The sequence below is a fragment of the Sipha flava genome, unplaced genomic scaffold, assembly GCF_003268045.1.
Source record: "Sipha flava isolate LNK unplaced genomic scaffold, YSA_version1 115_pilon_pilon, whole genome shotgun sequence".
NCBI classification, from domain to species: Eukaryota; Metazoa; Arthropoda; class Insecta; order Hemiptera; family Aphididae; genus Sipha; species Sipha flava.
Window position 1 is genome coordinate 1,033,812 of NW_020271739.1, and position 17,956 is coordinate 1,051,767.

General features: G+C 35.1%; 1 protein-coding gene across 1 annotated transcript; it reads left to right on the forward strand.

Moving 5' to 3' along the window:
* Positions 1 to 2,292: 2,292 nt before the first annotated feature.
* On the forward strand, positions 2,293 to 17,595 carry LOC112691758 (BTB/POZ domain-containing protein KCTD8). Its single transcript, XM_025566153.1, has 2 exons — positions 2,293 to 3,090; positions 17,137 to 17,595. The coding sequence occupies exons 1-2, from the start codon at positions 2,597 to 2,599 to the stop codon at positions 17,324 to 17,326; spliced, it is 684 nt and encodes a 227-aa protein (XP_025421938.1). The 5' UTR covers positions 2,293 to 2,596; the 3' UTR covers positions 17,327 to 17,595.
* The last annotated feature ends 361 nt before the right edge of the window (positions 17,596 to 17,956 follow it).

Genomic DNA, 17,956 nt, shown 5'->3' on the forward strand with positions numbered 1-17,956 from the left:
GTGTTAACAATGTGATCGTTGATTTTGGCTATAACTTAAAAGGATGATTGAAGAGCTTCTTGTTTCACACCTACACCAACTTGTAGTGTCAGGTCGAAGTCAACGCATATCATATGTCTTTCGTTATCAAAGGGGAAAGATGTAAGGTAGCCACTCTGAGTAAGTTTTACCTCCTCGATGACGAAGGGAAAATTAACGTCCGATTAGTGGCACCGAGTCTTATACATTTAAGTGGAGCAAAGTAAAACTTATTATATCCACCCAACTCCTCTTCATCACCTTTCGATGACATAAAATTAAAAAGTGTATATTGTATTTTCTCAATGTAATATACTCATAATACATTTGGACATTTGGTAACTGTTTGGTTTAATGAACGTAATACCATATCCAACACCATATCTTAACATTGGTAGTTAGGTATAAGTATATTGATCAACAGTCAATATCAATTTAATTTCAGTATTAAACTATTTATGACTCACGTGTCTAAAGTCTAATTTCTGTAAGGTTATCATATTAATTGTACATTTTTCACGTCTCGATTGAGAGCAGAAAAATATTGCAGCATTGTAAGTTTTAACTTTAATTTCATATTTTTTACTTAAAACGTTTGAATGCTGCTCGTATAGCTGGAGTAGGCTTTACGTTTAATCATAAAAATTCTTATAACGTTTTAGTTTTTACACAAATCGTGCATATAATACTGTACAATCAAGATTCACCTTTTATTCTAAAACGATTGGTAGATGTAATAGTTCTTAAGTCCGTTTCTGGTGGCCGAGTGTACGGTTTCGATCGTGCGGTATGTGGTTTTCGCCAACGGTTAGAATTCGATCAACAGCATAAACGGTATTTAGTAAGTTTCTTGTGGGACGTGTGAGAAAAGAAAAATAATATACGATCTTTCACCACAGGATCCAGCCTTGCGACATATATTCGAACGCACACTCACACACACACACACACACATATATATATATACATGGGTATTACGTACGAGTGTGTGCGTCAGTGGAGAGGGTGAGTCCAACGTAATACGGGGGTGTAATCTATTCTGCCAACTGTTCTTGACTTTTTTTGGTCGTCGTCGCATTGTCTAGAATCGCCAGTAAGCGTAAACCATACGTATTCACACACACACACACACACATCTTAGAGTAAAATTTACAGCGTGTGTGCGAAGTGCAGAAGATTATTATATTTTTTTCTTCCTCGGACAGCACCATGACGGCGGTTTGGTCTATTTATGTTTACAGAATGTGCTGTAAAGGACTACAAATAAAAACTTGTGAAAAAAAAAGTGAACCACAAGCCGTCTACGTTTAATACAAATTTTTTATGTCAAAATCCTAGTAATTTTTTTTTTTGTCCGGTTCAAGTCATTATTACTTAATTTAACTAGTGTTCTCGAGAATAATGTCGACGAGTACCGGGCATTACACGCAAGCGGATCGAGAAGATTGTCCTCCGAGAAAAAGCATGTCCGACCCGACGAAGGCGTATACCGAAACCCGTGTGATCCCGACTCTTTGTTTAATCTGAATTTTAGATTATAATCTACATTTTGTCACCAGGTAACGCGTTTGAACTCATGGCAGAACCGCCTTAATCATTATAATCGCATCGACTGGTTTCTCGCGTGGATCACTAGAGGTTATTATCTAACGATCGCTACGGAACAGTTACGGTAACTAATCGGTATACAAAAACAAAAATAACAACAGTTGAACGACAACAGTAAGCAGGCAGGATCTTTTTTAGGTGACCAGAACAACAGCGAGGGGGTTGTAGCACGGTCGGAACCGTATGTGGGCGTACACCCTGAACGCACACGTTTACCGCTACAGTAGACAATGGTCGCGCGGTCGCATCTCGTGGCGATTATTTTTAATTAAATCTCGAAATATGTCGCCGTGACGGCACGCGGGGCAAGTGTGGGCACCGTCGACGGCGGGTGGGTCGGTGGCGCGCGCGATCACGCCGTGGCGATGGTGGCCGGCGCAAGCGTCGTGATCGCGACGGGACGGGGCGGCGGGGTATATTGATTACGCGAAGAACGCGGGCGGCCCCGTCCACCCGGACGCCCATCACGTGACTCGTCGTGGCACGACGTCGGGTTGCTGCGAAGCGGTGATAGGGCGCACGGGGACGAGGTGCGGTGTTGGAGCGAGAGCGAGAGAGAGCGAGACGATCGGCGGCGGTAACGTTACGACGAGTGCGTGCCCGCGGCGGCGTGCGCTTTGCGTTCCGGTCAGTCCGCGTCACCCGTACGCGTACACCACGTACACCACGTACACGTTCACGCGCACGGGCGGCGTGCTACGACGGGACGGTGCGCGCGCGGCCGACACACAACATCGCCACGTTTAGTTCGGGACGACCCCCGCGAGCGCGCGTGCCTGTCGTCGCGGTCGCAGTCGCACTGGCACGGTCCCGCCTGTCGCAGTCACATCGCGTAACGTGTACCGTCCGCAGTGCCGCGCGCGCGAGTGTGTGCCCCGCGACCGCAGTGTTACTCGCGCGATAAGCTCGTGGCCGGTTACACGGCAGCACCGAGCCGACAGCGACACCGACACATCCGGACCGGCACGACATGGACCAGGTGGTCGATCTGAACGTGGGCGGCGTGTTCTACACGACGGCCGTGTCCACGCTGGTGCAGGCGCAGCCGTCGCTGCTGGCCGACCGTTTCAGCGGCCGGCTCGACCCGCTGCCCAAGGACACTAAGGGCCGGTACTTCATCGACCGTGACGGCGTGCTGTTCCGGTACGTGTTGGACTTCCTCAGGGACGGTAAGCTGTCGCTGCCCGAGAGCTTTCGCGAGAAGGAACGGCTCCGGCTGGAGGCCGCGTACTACCGACTGGACGGGCTCACCGAGCGGCTCCGCGAACAGAAGCCCGGCTACATCACCGTCGGCTACCGCGGCACGTTCGCGTTTGGCCGCGACGGCCTGTCCGACGTCAACTTCCGCAAGATACCACGGATACTGATATGCGGTCGCGTGGCCCTGTGCCGCGACGTATTCGGCGACTCGCTCAACGAGAGCCGGGACCCGGACCACGGCGATACGGACCGGTACACGGCCAGGTGAGTGTGTCCCGGAGTGGTACGCGGGGGTTAGGGGGTGATTTCGGACGCGGTCCAGCGATCCTGTCGCGCCCTTATCGTGAACATCATTGCGCTCTTATCTTTTCGCGTTCGTCCACGACGATTCGACTTCGACGTCATTTCCTACGGGCGCGCGCCGGGATTTTGTGTGCGAAACGAACATTTTAATGGGTTCCGAAGCAACACGTGCCTGACGATATCGTTACGTCTCGTTTAGCGTTGTTTATGGCCACGGCACGGCGACTATTGTTTAAGAGAGGAGTCGGCGGAAAAAGTCAGTTACTCGTCCGTGTCGAGGACTATTATTAAACAAATATTGCGGTGGTGGGCGATACCACCTCGAAATAAATATAGCAGACGATCTTTTCGCACAACCCTCCGGTTAGCCGTTATTTTTTTGGTTCCGTTGTTGTTGTTGTTGTTGTTAATATATGCGCAGCGTAATATTATTGTTTGTTTAAAACGTGCTCTAGGCGGAAAAATCGATTTCGAAAACGATGAACGAGCTCAAACGTCATAGTGTTGTTACTTTAAAATGATCGCCTTGTAAATATATTACGTTGTATTCGTGTAAAACCAACAAAACACATAATACAAGCTGTGCGGTATGTTTACGAGTACCTACTGGCACTGGTGAAACTGTCTTTTTTCGATAAAAAAAAAAAAAAAACGATACCACGTTTCCGTAGTAATGAATTTGGCTCTGGTGGAAAACAATAACAGATATATTCGTTTAACTGTGAAACTTGCAAAGTGCTCGTAATCTATGTTTATGTACCTAAATAATTAACGACGAAACGACGGTTTTTTTTTCTTTTAGCTGACGTTAATATTTTACAAATAATAGAATGGTTTGCAGCGAAAAACGTACGATAGAAATGTAATAAAAGCTTTTATCGAGATAGGTGACTTTGACAGGTACCATTAGAATTAAATTATTGATAAGAGTTGGAATTATATAAGTTTACATGGCTATCTGTGTATTATGTCTATAAGGAGTAGATTGCCGTGTAACTCAAACCGTAAGAGTATTACATTTTTAGATTGTGTTTTTTTTATCTTTCAAAATGATTTATTCGATGCTGATTCCTCACTGATACAAATAAAGATACCAGTAACCTTCGCTACATAGATTCATAAGTGTGAACATTTATTTTAAAGTTTAAGCAAAGGAAAATAATGGCGATGAGTACGAAACGAATTTAAGAGATATTTTCATTGTTGGGATTATATAAGCAAACATTCGTGGAAGGCACTTGAATTATAATCCACACACTTTTTTTCAAGTATAAGTAGCCATCACTAATAGGTTAAATACAGTACCTTATAAATGTAATGCACATATTTTATAAAACTTTCACTTTTTAAGTTCTGAACACATTCCATATGAGTTAATGTTTATATAAGCTCCTCACATTATTTTTATATACTCGGAAAATCGTTAACTAAAGAGCTTAAAGTTTCAACTGCCTCGTATTTGGGACAGTTTTTATAGAAAGTATCGAGTTTTATTATGGAATTATAAATTTATTTAATTCATAAACGTACGGTATGTATATTTTAAAAAACTTGAAAACTCAGCAATACAAGTTTGTTTCTTATCACATTCCAAGTTCGAACAACGTCAGAAATATAAAATAATCTTACATTTCAGATTAAGGACTTTACATACTATGTACTCGATTTATCATAATCTTGCCGTATTGTCATAAGTTAATATGAAAGGAAAAAAAGCTCTCGAGTAACCTGTCCCCATGTCATCCAATCCATAATGATTACGTCGCCATTCTATACACAGTCGTGAAAATCACCGACGTTACGTTGAAGTCTGAACGAAACGGCAAAAACCCCATTAGTTCAGTCGTTTAAGCTCTCTACAAGTATAGTAGCCGTTAATTACATAAATTAGTGCATTGATTTTTTTTTTCTGTCGCTGCTGTACAATAAGCATGGGGGAAAAATCGTATTACCGCTCATTGATATTGAAGTGCGCTTATGAATATTTATTTTCGTTGAAACTAGTAGCCATTGTAAGAACCAGAACGCAATATAATTGTTACAGAATTGTTACGGATTGAAAACTAATTTTAACTATACACTAACTATACACACAATGTATTTAAAATGGAAAAATAGTTTTATTCAGTATAAAAGCAAATATAACATGCGCTGGGATTAAAATGATAAAATATTCATATTTTACCGTGACATTTATGAATATTCCGCATTTTTCATTAAATCGAATTTACAACTACCCAACTAATAATTATTTATGTGTTTTGCGTTTTTTAAAAACGTACGCGTTTTGGATGCGTGGAATTTACTGGAATGGAAATTCGAAGAGAGCACATAATATATAGGTACGCGTAAAATCGCAGAGTATAATATAGACGATTAATATTTTCATCAGAACTAATAATAAAATCAACCGTCAATTCGAATATTGTGCGGAATATAGTGAACAATCACGTTTTCAGAAAGAGCTGTTTTGAAAAATGAACATACTATTAGTGTGTTGACTCGTGGCGTCCGTGGGTTCAGTAAGGTTCAGTATCACCCTTGCTGACGGACAGTAATTTAAAAGTTGATTCTGAAAGTAGTTTCACGGGCAGGTCATCGCTTTCTGATCTAATGAAACGAGATCTGGCAGCAGACGCGAGTATTTTTGTTGCAAGGGGGGGAGGGGGTGCAGTTTCAAACAAATCGATGAAGTAAATAATTGGTTTAAAAGAAAACGTACTAGTATTATTTCGTTGGTGGTATGTACGTCAAACAAACTTTCAGCAAATCGAACACAATAGGCCTTGCGTCAAAGCAGCCATTATTCTCAATAATACTTCTATTAATGTCCGAGAACATGTTTTACGGTCCGACAAAACCTTTATACTATCATCGTATATACGCAGCACGCACGTGTGCGACCGAAACAATATGAACGATATTATTACTTTGCAAGTTGGATAAACTTTTCGTATTTTATAAATAAGCACTTTTCTTCGTCGGCATTATTTTTTCAAAAACAAAACTTGCAGCTAAACAATCTAATCGCTACTACCAACAAATAACATTATATATACACCACATGATTACGATTACATTTCTTCCTTTCGTATTATAGAATAATATAGCTTTTAATTCATGAGCAAAAAAAAAAAAAAAATTAACATTTAATATCACGTCAAAAATTAGCCGAGAAATATTAAATCGTGGCACATAAATATATTTGAATAAATGAAAATAAAAATTTCAGGTACCGCATAATTCTTTATGGATTGGTTATAGTTTTGGGACCAGTGAACGAAAAAAAAAAAAAAAAATTATCCAGTTAAAAATCACTACCGTGTGTTCATAACGACTTCTGCTGATTGTTTTTTTCTCTTTTCGCATAATGGTTAGGTTTGTTTTTCTGTTGAATACACGTAAAATATTATTAATTTTATAACACGATGATTCAACCGATCACGTAATTTGTTTTTTTCAGCTTGTATCTGAAACTCGGGGTGTTAATTTATTGTCAATTTTGAAAATCTAGGACCAAGGTACATTCTTCGGTAAAATATTTGATAAATGCTTAGGCAGAATTATAGTGTAAATATACGACGGTGCTTATTTCGTCTTACAAAAACTGTCCATCTGCAACGTTTGAATAGGTAATATAATTTTACCGGACCAAATACTCGTATAATGTCTATTAATGTAGGATTTTCGAATTATGTAGGCAATCGCCTTGGGTACAGTTTTCACCGTGTGTTTAATAAGTAATAACGTTTATTCACAGAAAAAATTACCTTTTATTCATCGAACCCACAAGTTGTCGTCGTTTGTGTATTCATAGCACGACGACGGATGTTTTCAATAACAGATCTAGTAAAGTTAATTTACATCGTATCACCCCTGCAGTTGTAGTGTTTTCATGAATATCAATTCAATCGCATACAAAACAATATCATATCGGGAATTGGCGTCATGTATTATAAAATAAATATTTTTAATACGTCACGTCGTCTGGTCTTCTTTAAAATTATTATTATTACTATTATGATATAATATGTGTATTAAACCGTAAGTCCTATAACGTCCTAAAACGAAAAATACACATTTTATAGTAGTAATTAATAATAACTTTAAAGAAGATGAGACGACATGAACGTATTAAAACGGATAATACGTGATGTCAGGTGTGGAACATGCACGAAGAAGATATACAAGTGGTGAAAAGGGTTTGGGACATTAGACAAGACTGGAGAACAGCAGCTGTGAATGTGAATAGAGTGTGAGCAGAGTGAGGTCAAATATATTATCTCATTAGTAGCATGAACACGAAAATGGCATTGTTGGGCAGGAGAAGTGAGTAGAGAGAGAGAATGAGAGAGAGAGAGAGAGAGAGAGAGAGCGAGAGCGGAGATAGTATATATATATTTTATTAAGTAATGAAAGCAAAGATTATGGAAATGAATGCGAGGCGGCGCTGTTTTTCCTAATCAAATCGAAATCTGCGGACGATGGCTACAATTTTCCAATTTTATTGTATTTATACCGAAACTGCCCTGGTGTTTGGAACCAAGAAAAATGTAAATCTGCCACCGCATCATAGGCAATCATATTACAATATACTTAAGTAAATATATATATTGAGTAGGTTGCAGTATATATTTGAAAAATTGAATGGAACTTTTCAATGTCGTCTTGATTGGGGGTTTTTTTTTAAATTTAATTATTACATAGTGGAAATATAGAGCTTTATAAAATATAAGTTTCCGGTTAATATACACGATTGATTTTTTTTTTCGCTGCTTTACAATGGTAAAATAAAGGTTTTTTTTTTATATTAATCTAACATGCGATTTATCAAATGGATAAAAAATATTTGGTAAACGAAAAAATGTTCTATAATCGACATGGTTTTTCCGGCTCGATAAATATTATAACTATTATTTTCCGAACCTGAATGACACTTGAAAACGTCACAAATACATAATACTATGGTAATACATGTTTATTATCATTGATCTTTCGCACGTTTGTACTTCACACAACGTCCGCGTACTATCGTATCGGTTGAAACCCCTTCAGAGACCTGTTTTGGATTTGTGGAACAAAATATTACCATGAAAATGAACAGCGTCGTCTACCAATCTCGAAACATTTTTCAAAACGATACTAATTTTGAACTTTCTATATAAGTCCTGTTATGCTTACGAATGCCGATCTCACTTATTGATTGCAAACTGTACGAATCACTAATTGACAAATTTTTATTAGGCTTATGATCGTTGCACTAGGAGATATTTCAAGGAGACAAAAAAAATAAATTTATTTCTCGTCCAGGATAATAACTTCGTAATGTGCAAATAATGGCCGTCATTATGTAGCTATTGGATACGTAAACATCGGAATGGGTTTCGTAGCACAGTGGTGCTACTATGTGTAGTGGAGAGACGTGAACTCAAGTATAATCGTTTCGGGAAAGGGTGAGGGGTTGACTGGGAAAGACGCATTATGTTTGTACTCGGGGATTTTCGAATTTTAATATAACAGTTAACGTGAAAAGTACATAAATAATAAATAAATAATAAATGTTTATGGCTACCACGAGTACCGTCGATTCAGATTTAATTTTTTTCGCACGTAAAAACAAAAACGAATGACACGACTTCCGAGTTTTACAATTGATACATAATAATAATTTAGGTGCCAATACTAATTGTTATTGATGGGACTTTTTTCATTTAAACCAATCATGAATACTTATGTATCTAATATATCTAGTGGTACCGTTTACGTGTAACACGCTATACGTATTATGTAATACACGGTTCGTAAGATTATTAGTTCATTGATCACGCATGTATTTTTTACGTGAAAAAAACACTTAAAACTTTAAACTTGATATAAATGTCATGTTGGAGGGGAGGTGAGTGAGAATGTATCTCCTTAACCAATAAGAAGTAAAGAGGAGGTGAGGAGGCACTTGGTCGTCCGAATAACAGTGGATTTTTACGCGGATATCGGAACAATATTGTAAAATGCTCACCGATTTACTCTGCGCGATAGACACTAAAAGTATTTCATTCACGTAGGGTCCAAGTTTTGAAGTAAGCGCCCATTGTACACATCACAGATTATATAATATAATGATTATTACCGTGCTTAATACGACCGTGGCCTTCATCCTTCATCCACGACCATGTTGTACAGATCATTGTAATTAGAACCTTACTGCTGACAGTACCCGATTTATTTTCTGCTCTGGTTTCCCGCCGACTCTATAGCGTATACGTTGTACCCTGTAGTTGGTCGCGTTCTACAGTTATAATTTCTCGCTGTTCAGATGAAATATGCATACATTATTATTATGTCGTTGCTGCTCTTCATCAAAATATTCTCTCTTGCGTTAATTAATATAATTCTTCGACTTCTTTCATACCGATTGAATTCATTGATGAGATGTTTAGATTTTTTTCACGTGCCCAATGTTTTGTATAATATCGTGCAATATGTATTTACTGTACAGAGAAATTATAGTTTTTCATTTATTTCAAACTAATTATGCGCTGAGGCTGTTGGAGATATTGCGAGTCATATTAGTTCTTAAGAAAAGCGTTTTTTTTCTATCCAGACGAGTTGTCACTGCCGACTTTGAGCGGTATTCGAGCCGGGTAATTTGAGTCGTTATAGATAACAAAATTATGCGTATAATTGCTTCGCCAGAACCATGATAGGCTTGTCCTTAAATTCTTCGTAACACTATTGCCGCTTGGACGCACAAATATGTTTGCATAAAATACAGTCGCATATACATTTTGTGATGATGCTTATGTATATGCCATGTGGTTGGGTGACGTTCAAATTCTTGTACACCCAAACCCTATCATAATTTTAATTTTCCTCCATCTCACTCCGATCGTTATTTTATCCTCGCTATTCGAAACAGAATTCCATTTACCCGCGCTACTGCTGTTCGTTTTGCGGTGTAAAATAATTACGGAACTACTCAAACCTATGTTTAAAATATTTTTAATTGATAAATAGTTTGATCTGCGTTCACATTCTTATAATGATAATAATTATTATTATTATTATTTTTTTTTTGATCTATTATTTTACAACCCGCATCATAGGTCATTAGTTTCATTTTTTTTTTTTTTTAATATGTGGATATTATTAGTTATAAGATTATATTTACATTATATTTGGTCTATTAAGTTTGTTGATTTTAAAAAATTTAGTATTTTCATGTTTTGATCGGAATCCGGACCGAGTAGTGAGTCGAGTGTTTCTGTCATGTTGAGGTTTATTTGTTTCTGTTGATAAGGTTGACATTCAGTTATGATGTGTTTGATGGTGATGCTAGTCCCACATCCTTCGCAGGAGGGAGGTTCTTCTTTTGTCATGAGGTATCCATCTGTTAATCTAGAGTGTCCAATTCTAAGTCGATTTTTAGTGGTTTCTTATTTTCAGTTGAAATTATGATTTTCCCATCTGAATGTTGTTCTTTTTATCTGGTTTAGTTTTGTGTCTTGATAGTTCCAGAGGACATGCCATTTTTTCCTTATTTGTGTTTTGACCGCCTTTTTGATGTCGTCATATGGGGAAATGTCTAGTTTGGTTGTGTCTGGGTTGGATGCAGCGAGTTTAGCGTATTTGTACACGATTTCATTACCTACGATGTCGGTATGTCCAGGGATCCAGATTATTGTTATTTGTTCTTTATTTGTTTTGATTTCATGAAGTTGATTTTGGACGAGGACTGAGATGTCACTTGGGTTGATTTTGTTTTTATGTTATTTATGGTGCTTAGGGAGTCACTAATGATTACGAACTTTGTGTGTTTAGTGTTATTGATGATTTCGATGGCTTTTAGAATGGCTAAAGCTTTAGCAGAGAATATTAAGCGCTCATTGGGAAGTTTGAATGTGATATTAGTATTTTCAAGTGCAATAGCGATATCGACACCTTCATTTCCCTTTGAAGCGTCGGTATATATTTTTTGGTGATTCTTGAGTCATTTAAGATATTGTAGACATGGCTTCTAAATATCTCGTGTGCTGTATTTTGTTTTGAAAGGGCATTTAGTTCAGTATTAATTACATAGGCGTTATCCTAAGGCGGGGTTGCATTGAGTTCTCTATGAATAATTTTAATTGGGGTTACTGCATTTTCATTGGTTAGTGTGGTTATTTCGTCATTTACGTCACTATTATTACCTTGGTTGAGTCTAGATAGCCTTGCTATATATTTTATGAATAAATTTATTATTTTTAGTGTAGGAGGAGGTTCATCGGTTAAGTTGTAGATGCTGAGAGTTGGGCTGCTTTGAAAGGCTTCTAGTGCTAGTCTTAATCTACTATTGTTTACAGTGTCGATCAGTTTTAGAGTTGAATTGGCTGTTGATTCATATAGAATTGCGCCATAATTAATTTTGGCTTGGATGATTGCATTGAATATTTTTCATGCGACTTGGATTCACCGCCCCATGAAGTTTGGGATCGAATTTTTATTATTTTTAATGAATTGATTGTTGATTTTTTTTAGATATTTTATGTAGGAAGTCCAAGTTTGGCGACTATCAAATATTACTCTTAATATTTTTGTTGTGTTTTTGTTAGTTATTATGGCGCCGTTTAGATTTATTTCAATATTTTTTGCTCTTTTTTTTTGTAAAAATTGAACATATCGACTTCACTGGTGAGAAGTTGAATCCTGTTTTGTTTGCCCATATTTCAATATTGCTGGTAGTTGTTTATAGTAAGTTTTTAACAGTTTCAATATTACTACTCTTACACCAGTAATTGAAGTCGTCTGCGTACATATTGCACTTCACAGGTAGGCTACAATTTTGGACTACGTCGTTGATTGATACTAAAAAGAGAGTTACTAAGAGTGCCGAACCTTGGGGTACTCCATTTTCTTGCGTAAATTTGTTATTACTATTGTTATAACCTTTAGGTAAGGTTTATACAGAAACGATTTTTCTAAAAAATATTTATATATATATATATATATTTAATTTTATTTTTTACGTCTAAAATAATTCATTTACATTGCATTTTGTATTATATTTGTTTGTATATTGCACGATTGACTGCGTGAAGTATAATATCTCTAAAATGTCCGTACTAACGTATGTCTATAGATAATTCTCATCCATATAAGTAAAGTATAATCATATCATCATCATGATATATAAACAGTAGCAACGTTAAACACGTTAAATAAAAGAGACGTATCAACTTTCAATTTGAACAAAAATGATGAATTTCTTATTTCAATTGTTTTTCTCGACACTAAGTGAAATGATGGGTGTATTAGTTTTATCATGATGTGTGGGTATATGTGTGTGTTTTCCTTTTTCTTTTATGTCCGTTTCACGATTTCAACCAGAAAGATTGCTTCGATAATTTAAAGAAGGGTTAATAGATGAAATAATATTTAGTCTAGTTGATGTGTGGTTGTTGTTCATTTAATTCTCTAACGGTCTTCTAAACAACTGAGTTAAACTGTCGAATATTTGTAAAAAAAAAAAATAAAAAATAGGGGCAACATTTACGGGATACTGATACGAACCCAACTGATTTAATGCTGAATTAAATTAAGGGATTTGTTATTATTAAAGGTATAAATACATCTATATAGAATACTGTTGAAGTTTTTATTTGGTAATAGTGTGATACCTATAAAGATTAGATCATAATTTCAATTTCATATAAAATACCTGTTATTATACAGTATGTAATGTCACAAAAAAAAAAAAAAATAATGCGTACATGTATATGGTCGAGTTAGTCAAAGTATGGTATCGAACTGATGTAAAAAAGATTTCATAAAACAGTGTTTGCAAAACATTAAATGTACATTAATCAATTGAAGCGAAGTGTACATAATTGTATGCTTTTCATTGTTTTCTATTGTTTTATGACATTGTTAGAATTTCTCAAAATTGCGTATTCGAAAATATTAAAAAAACGGTACAGTTGTTATTTTAAAAACTATTCTGTTCTCTTCTAAATGTTTTGCTTCGACCTTTTCGGTTATTTTTATTTTTTATTACTTTTGTTTTCATTTAGTAAAAACTCTTTTTATGGATATGCATCCTTAATGAGCCTAAAAATGTTTGTAAAGTGTTCTTTTGTTCGTAAATACGTAAATATTCGCTATTGTTCTTGTTTGAGGGATTGTCTATGCAAACAACCGAAAAGGGTTCTGCTCACTAATTGTATGATATAAGTCTTAGGCAGACTTGGTTTCTTCACGCCACCACCACCGCACAATGGTCCACAAATTAATATTAGGTGGTCTTTATTGCTCGATTTCAAAATGAGAAAAATTGAATTTTTTTTTTTAAATATTATGTCTACATCCTGCCTAGTTCAGATATGTAACTGGAAATTTATAAATATTTGTATAACTCAAGTTATAGCTATTTTAATGAGATATTTTTCAATATATCTGATATTTTATTTTAATTTAGGGCATAAATTGTTTATTTATTTTTTGTCACATTAAAACTAAAAAAGAAAAAGAAAATGTATTTTTCAAATAGTTCTATCTGTGTTCTATAAATAGAAATAATAATACGATATATTTTTATTTTTTTTTTCAGTGCATTCATAATGAAATTGATTCGGAATTACGCGTCTTTTTTTTTTTTTTTTTTTCCCCAAAGACTGTGGATTAGATTTATTCAACTTTACATTTTATTCAATACATCCATATTAAAGAAAAACTTCTTGCTTATTAAGTGATGTATATTTTGTTTGCGGCTGTTTGCAACAATTACGTACACAAATTATTATCACTTCAAAAGTACCAGATGTCTGTAAAAATAGGTTTTTGATTATATAATTTATTTTGATCGATATAATTCAATAATGCTTTTACTTTTAGTATTAAAGATTATAGATTGTAATAAAATAAAGATATGGTATAATGGATACTTTTTACTAACACATTTTCGATTTGGTAAAGTGACTATTGCGACAATCTTACGCGAAATGTACCTACTTATTTAGTTACAGTACAATATCAATATTAATGAACCTCGTGGGAAATTTTATATATTGCTATCTGGTAATAATAGTTGAGGCTAACGTTTGAGTCATGCAAATTGAAAGATGAAAAAAATCAAGTTTAAATATATTTTATTGCGAAACGCGCTGAATGCATGGGTGACGTAAGGGTAGGCGTGGTCGTAATCGATCTAAAGGCTATACCGTTCTTCGACCGGATTTTTATACAGCAACTATGATGCAAGATTTTATATATACGGTCGTGTACCGTTTTCGTTACAGTATATAATATTAGGCCTATGTACATTGTTAGGGTACAACATTTTTCTTTCCTTTTTGGCAGAAAAGACTATCTATAAGACTGTCAGATGTTATATATGATTGGGAAATATATAACTATTATACATAAGTACCCTGTGGCTTGCATTCTGATTTATAGTTTGAGACAACAATGATCGGTTTTCGATATTATTTCATTTTTATCCATACCATTCTTAGATAAGATCCGTCTATCCGTAGGATCGCTACCGGTCACCGAGTGTTGATATTTGTTAATAGAAACTATTGACTTTAAAATCCAAAAATAAAACTTGAAACTAACCTGTTACAGAACGAATTCAATATATATTTACTCGTATTATCATAGAAATACAATAAGCATTTGTCGCATTCTAAAGTGTCCTTTTACATTTTCCATACCTCAAAATGTATAGCAGTAGAAACTTGCCCATTGTAACATAAATACGTCATTGCTACTGGCTTTATATTATGCAGTATATCGAAGGTTTGTATAGTAATATCGGAACTATTCATGGATACTTCTTGTATTCGTTTTTCGTACTGGGTGATACTTCCAACAAACGACAACACTCGTTTCGTCTTCGGAAAGTTATTCATTTGAAATACAATGGTTTTACAATTTCAATATATTTGATTTCCGCCTGTTCAGGTCTAGCATTTCACTGGTAACAAACATATTTTAAGCTAGGAAACCATTGTTAATGATGTTATAAAGGGAAATTCGAAAGTCATCAACAAAGTCGTCCAGGTCCTAGTGATATATATTCATGTAGAGTAAAAAATTCGTAATGAAGTAATTAGATTTTTTTTATTGCACACAGTTTATTATATTTACATTGCATACTCTGGTATCATGTACAAAGGATGTGTTCGATTACGGTGATGTCTCTCGTCAAATATAATAATTTAATCATGCGCAACTATTAGTGATATGGTTTTCGACAAGTTTTGAGGGGGAAAGCGTGAAAAATATTTGCACATTTACAACAACTTTTTGCGATCCTCTTCTTACAGACGTTATTTAATTTGTTAAAATACCAATAAAACGTCTGTGGTTAGGTTAGGTTAGATATATATATATATATATATATATATAATAGACGAGCGATTTACATTTTATTGCTCTTTCTTCTTAAGTTGATAAAAATTATAGGCTTACGTTTCATATCATACCGATACGTAGCTGTATTTTACTTTTATATCAAGACGGTGATAGCTCCTCTTTTTGAATAATTTCTTTGCTATGATCCTATTTCAACTACCAAATATTGTTGTTCTTGTCATCATAGATGTGTGCACGGGGGTAGTGTATACATTCTGAACATATGATATTGTTGCCATTTATCATAAGGGTTGATTGATAGGGGTCGGCCGAAAAGAGCTGTAGAAATATACTAAACAGAGTTTTTATATCTAATTTTCAAGTCGTTTAACACATTTTGGCGAAAACAGACATTTTTTTATTTATTCTAAGTTTAAAAATATGTATTTGTATTTGCCTAATTATTATTAACTTTATCAGATTAGATGGGGTAACGAATAAAGTATTGGTTCTCCTACTCGTGTTAATTGTTTCAAAATTATAATTTACATGTATGTTCTAAGTGAGCATTTTATTTTTGCTGTACTATAAAAAGTTGAAATTAAGTTGATTTAGCGGCACCTCAGCAAACAATAGTTGATATATTTAAACTGAATCTTGGGTAAATGGGTTCAAGAATACCATTGCGTCGCATCTGAAACCATTTACCGTGGATTCCTACGATTGTTGCGATTGTCATTGCTCTTCTCTTTAATCGTGAAGATAAGGAAATCTATGGCCAATAAGTCTAATTAACAGATTTAGTGAAAAAATTATCTATTAAAAATGTCTCCTTTGACAATTTACTTTTAATATTACTATTTCAATTATTTAGCATTTATCAATATGTACTCCTCTTAACGATTATCTTCAGTATCTTCAGTATCTTCAGTAATATTTATTATTTTGAATGTTTATTTTTACTTAATATATGTATATTATAAACGTATAAATGTTGATTGATTGTCGATTCACCCAGCTTTAATTCAATCTTACGTAGTAATTATTAGTCAAGACATGTATGAATAGAACACACATTTTCATTTTCATTTGAAGCAAAAAGAGAAAAATACTCAACACAGAAACTAATAGTAGTTATTTATTTTTTCTAATACTTTTTAATTCGTACAAAATAAATCTATAATTCTCCGTCGGTCGGTTGAGGGAGAAAAATATCACTAGAATTGGACGTGTTGTGTATAATAACGTAATTAATTCAAAGAATTTAATTTTAGAGAAAAACTTTTTCTGCGACATATTTAATCGATTAAAAAAAACATGCATGACAATTATTTGAGTAGTTTCAGAGGTTATAATATGCCGAATTCGTAAAATTACTAAACTCATAAACTAGGCAGACATTTTTCATGAATTTCTTACAATCTACATACAATATCATAAAATTATTTCACTCTCGAAGTATAAGTGTTATACAGAACAGGCGCGCAAAGCGAAAACAGAGTTTTAAGTACTATTAAAACGATGTTTTTGCAGTGGCAGATTTAAGGAATAAAGACCAGGTGGCATACAATATAAAGGGCCCAAGAATTATAAATCGATATATATATATATATTTATTATCAATTATTATATTATTAAAAGTTGTAACGCTACGTGTGTGATGTTGTTGTGCAGGTTCTTTCTGAAACACACGTCTATCGAACAGGCGTTCGACATGCTCCAGGAACAAGGGTTCTACATGGCGGGCAGCTGCGGATCGGGCACGGCCGGTGGCACGTCTGCGGCCGAACTGAAGCCGGGCGTGGACTCGGAGGAGAGCCGCTGGAACCATTACAACGAGTTCGTGTTCGTCAGAGACTCATGAACTCCGGTGATGATGACCGCCATCCCGGGACACGAGGACGACCAGCGCCCACCGCCGTCACCTCCACCGCCATCGTGTAACCGTGACATCTCAGACCAAATACACGCTATTTTGTAGATAATATTATTCCGTTTTCGTTACATTATCGTTTATTTATTCGATTAATATTTGACGTATAAGTTTACACAATGTTTAGTGTCATTATCATTATTGTTTCTATTATTATTAATATTACTAGGGTCTAGAAATAGGAATATATATTTATATATATATTTATACTAATGTTCGAATAATTATAATATTAAAATATGTACCTAACATACATACATACATAAATACAAATATATTAATATGGTTCCCTGACGTAAAAGAAAATCCATCGTTATTAACAATCCATAATATTTTATAAAATCCAGTTTAACATTTTGGAATCGTTTTATTAATCGCAAGTAATATTTAAACATACCTTTTACATCATATTAACTAATATAACTATTACATTTTTTAGGACCAAATTCGATAAGTCGTAATTATATCATCCTTTTTATAACGTATTTAAGAATTGAGTTTCATGGTTATAATAATATAATTCATCTGGATAATTGATTTTTTTTTTTTTTTTAGAAAACG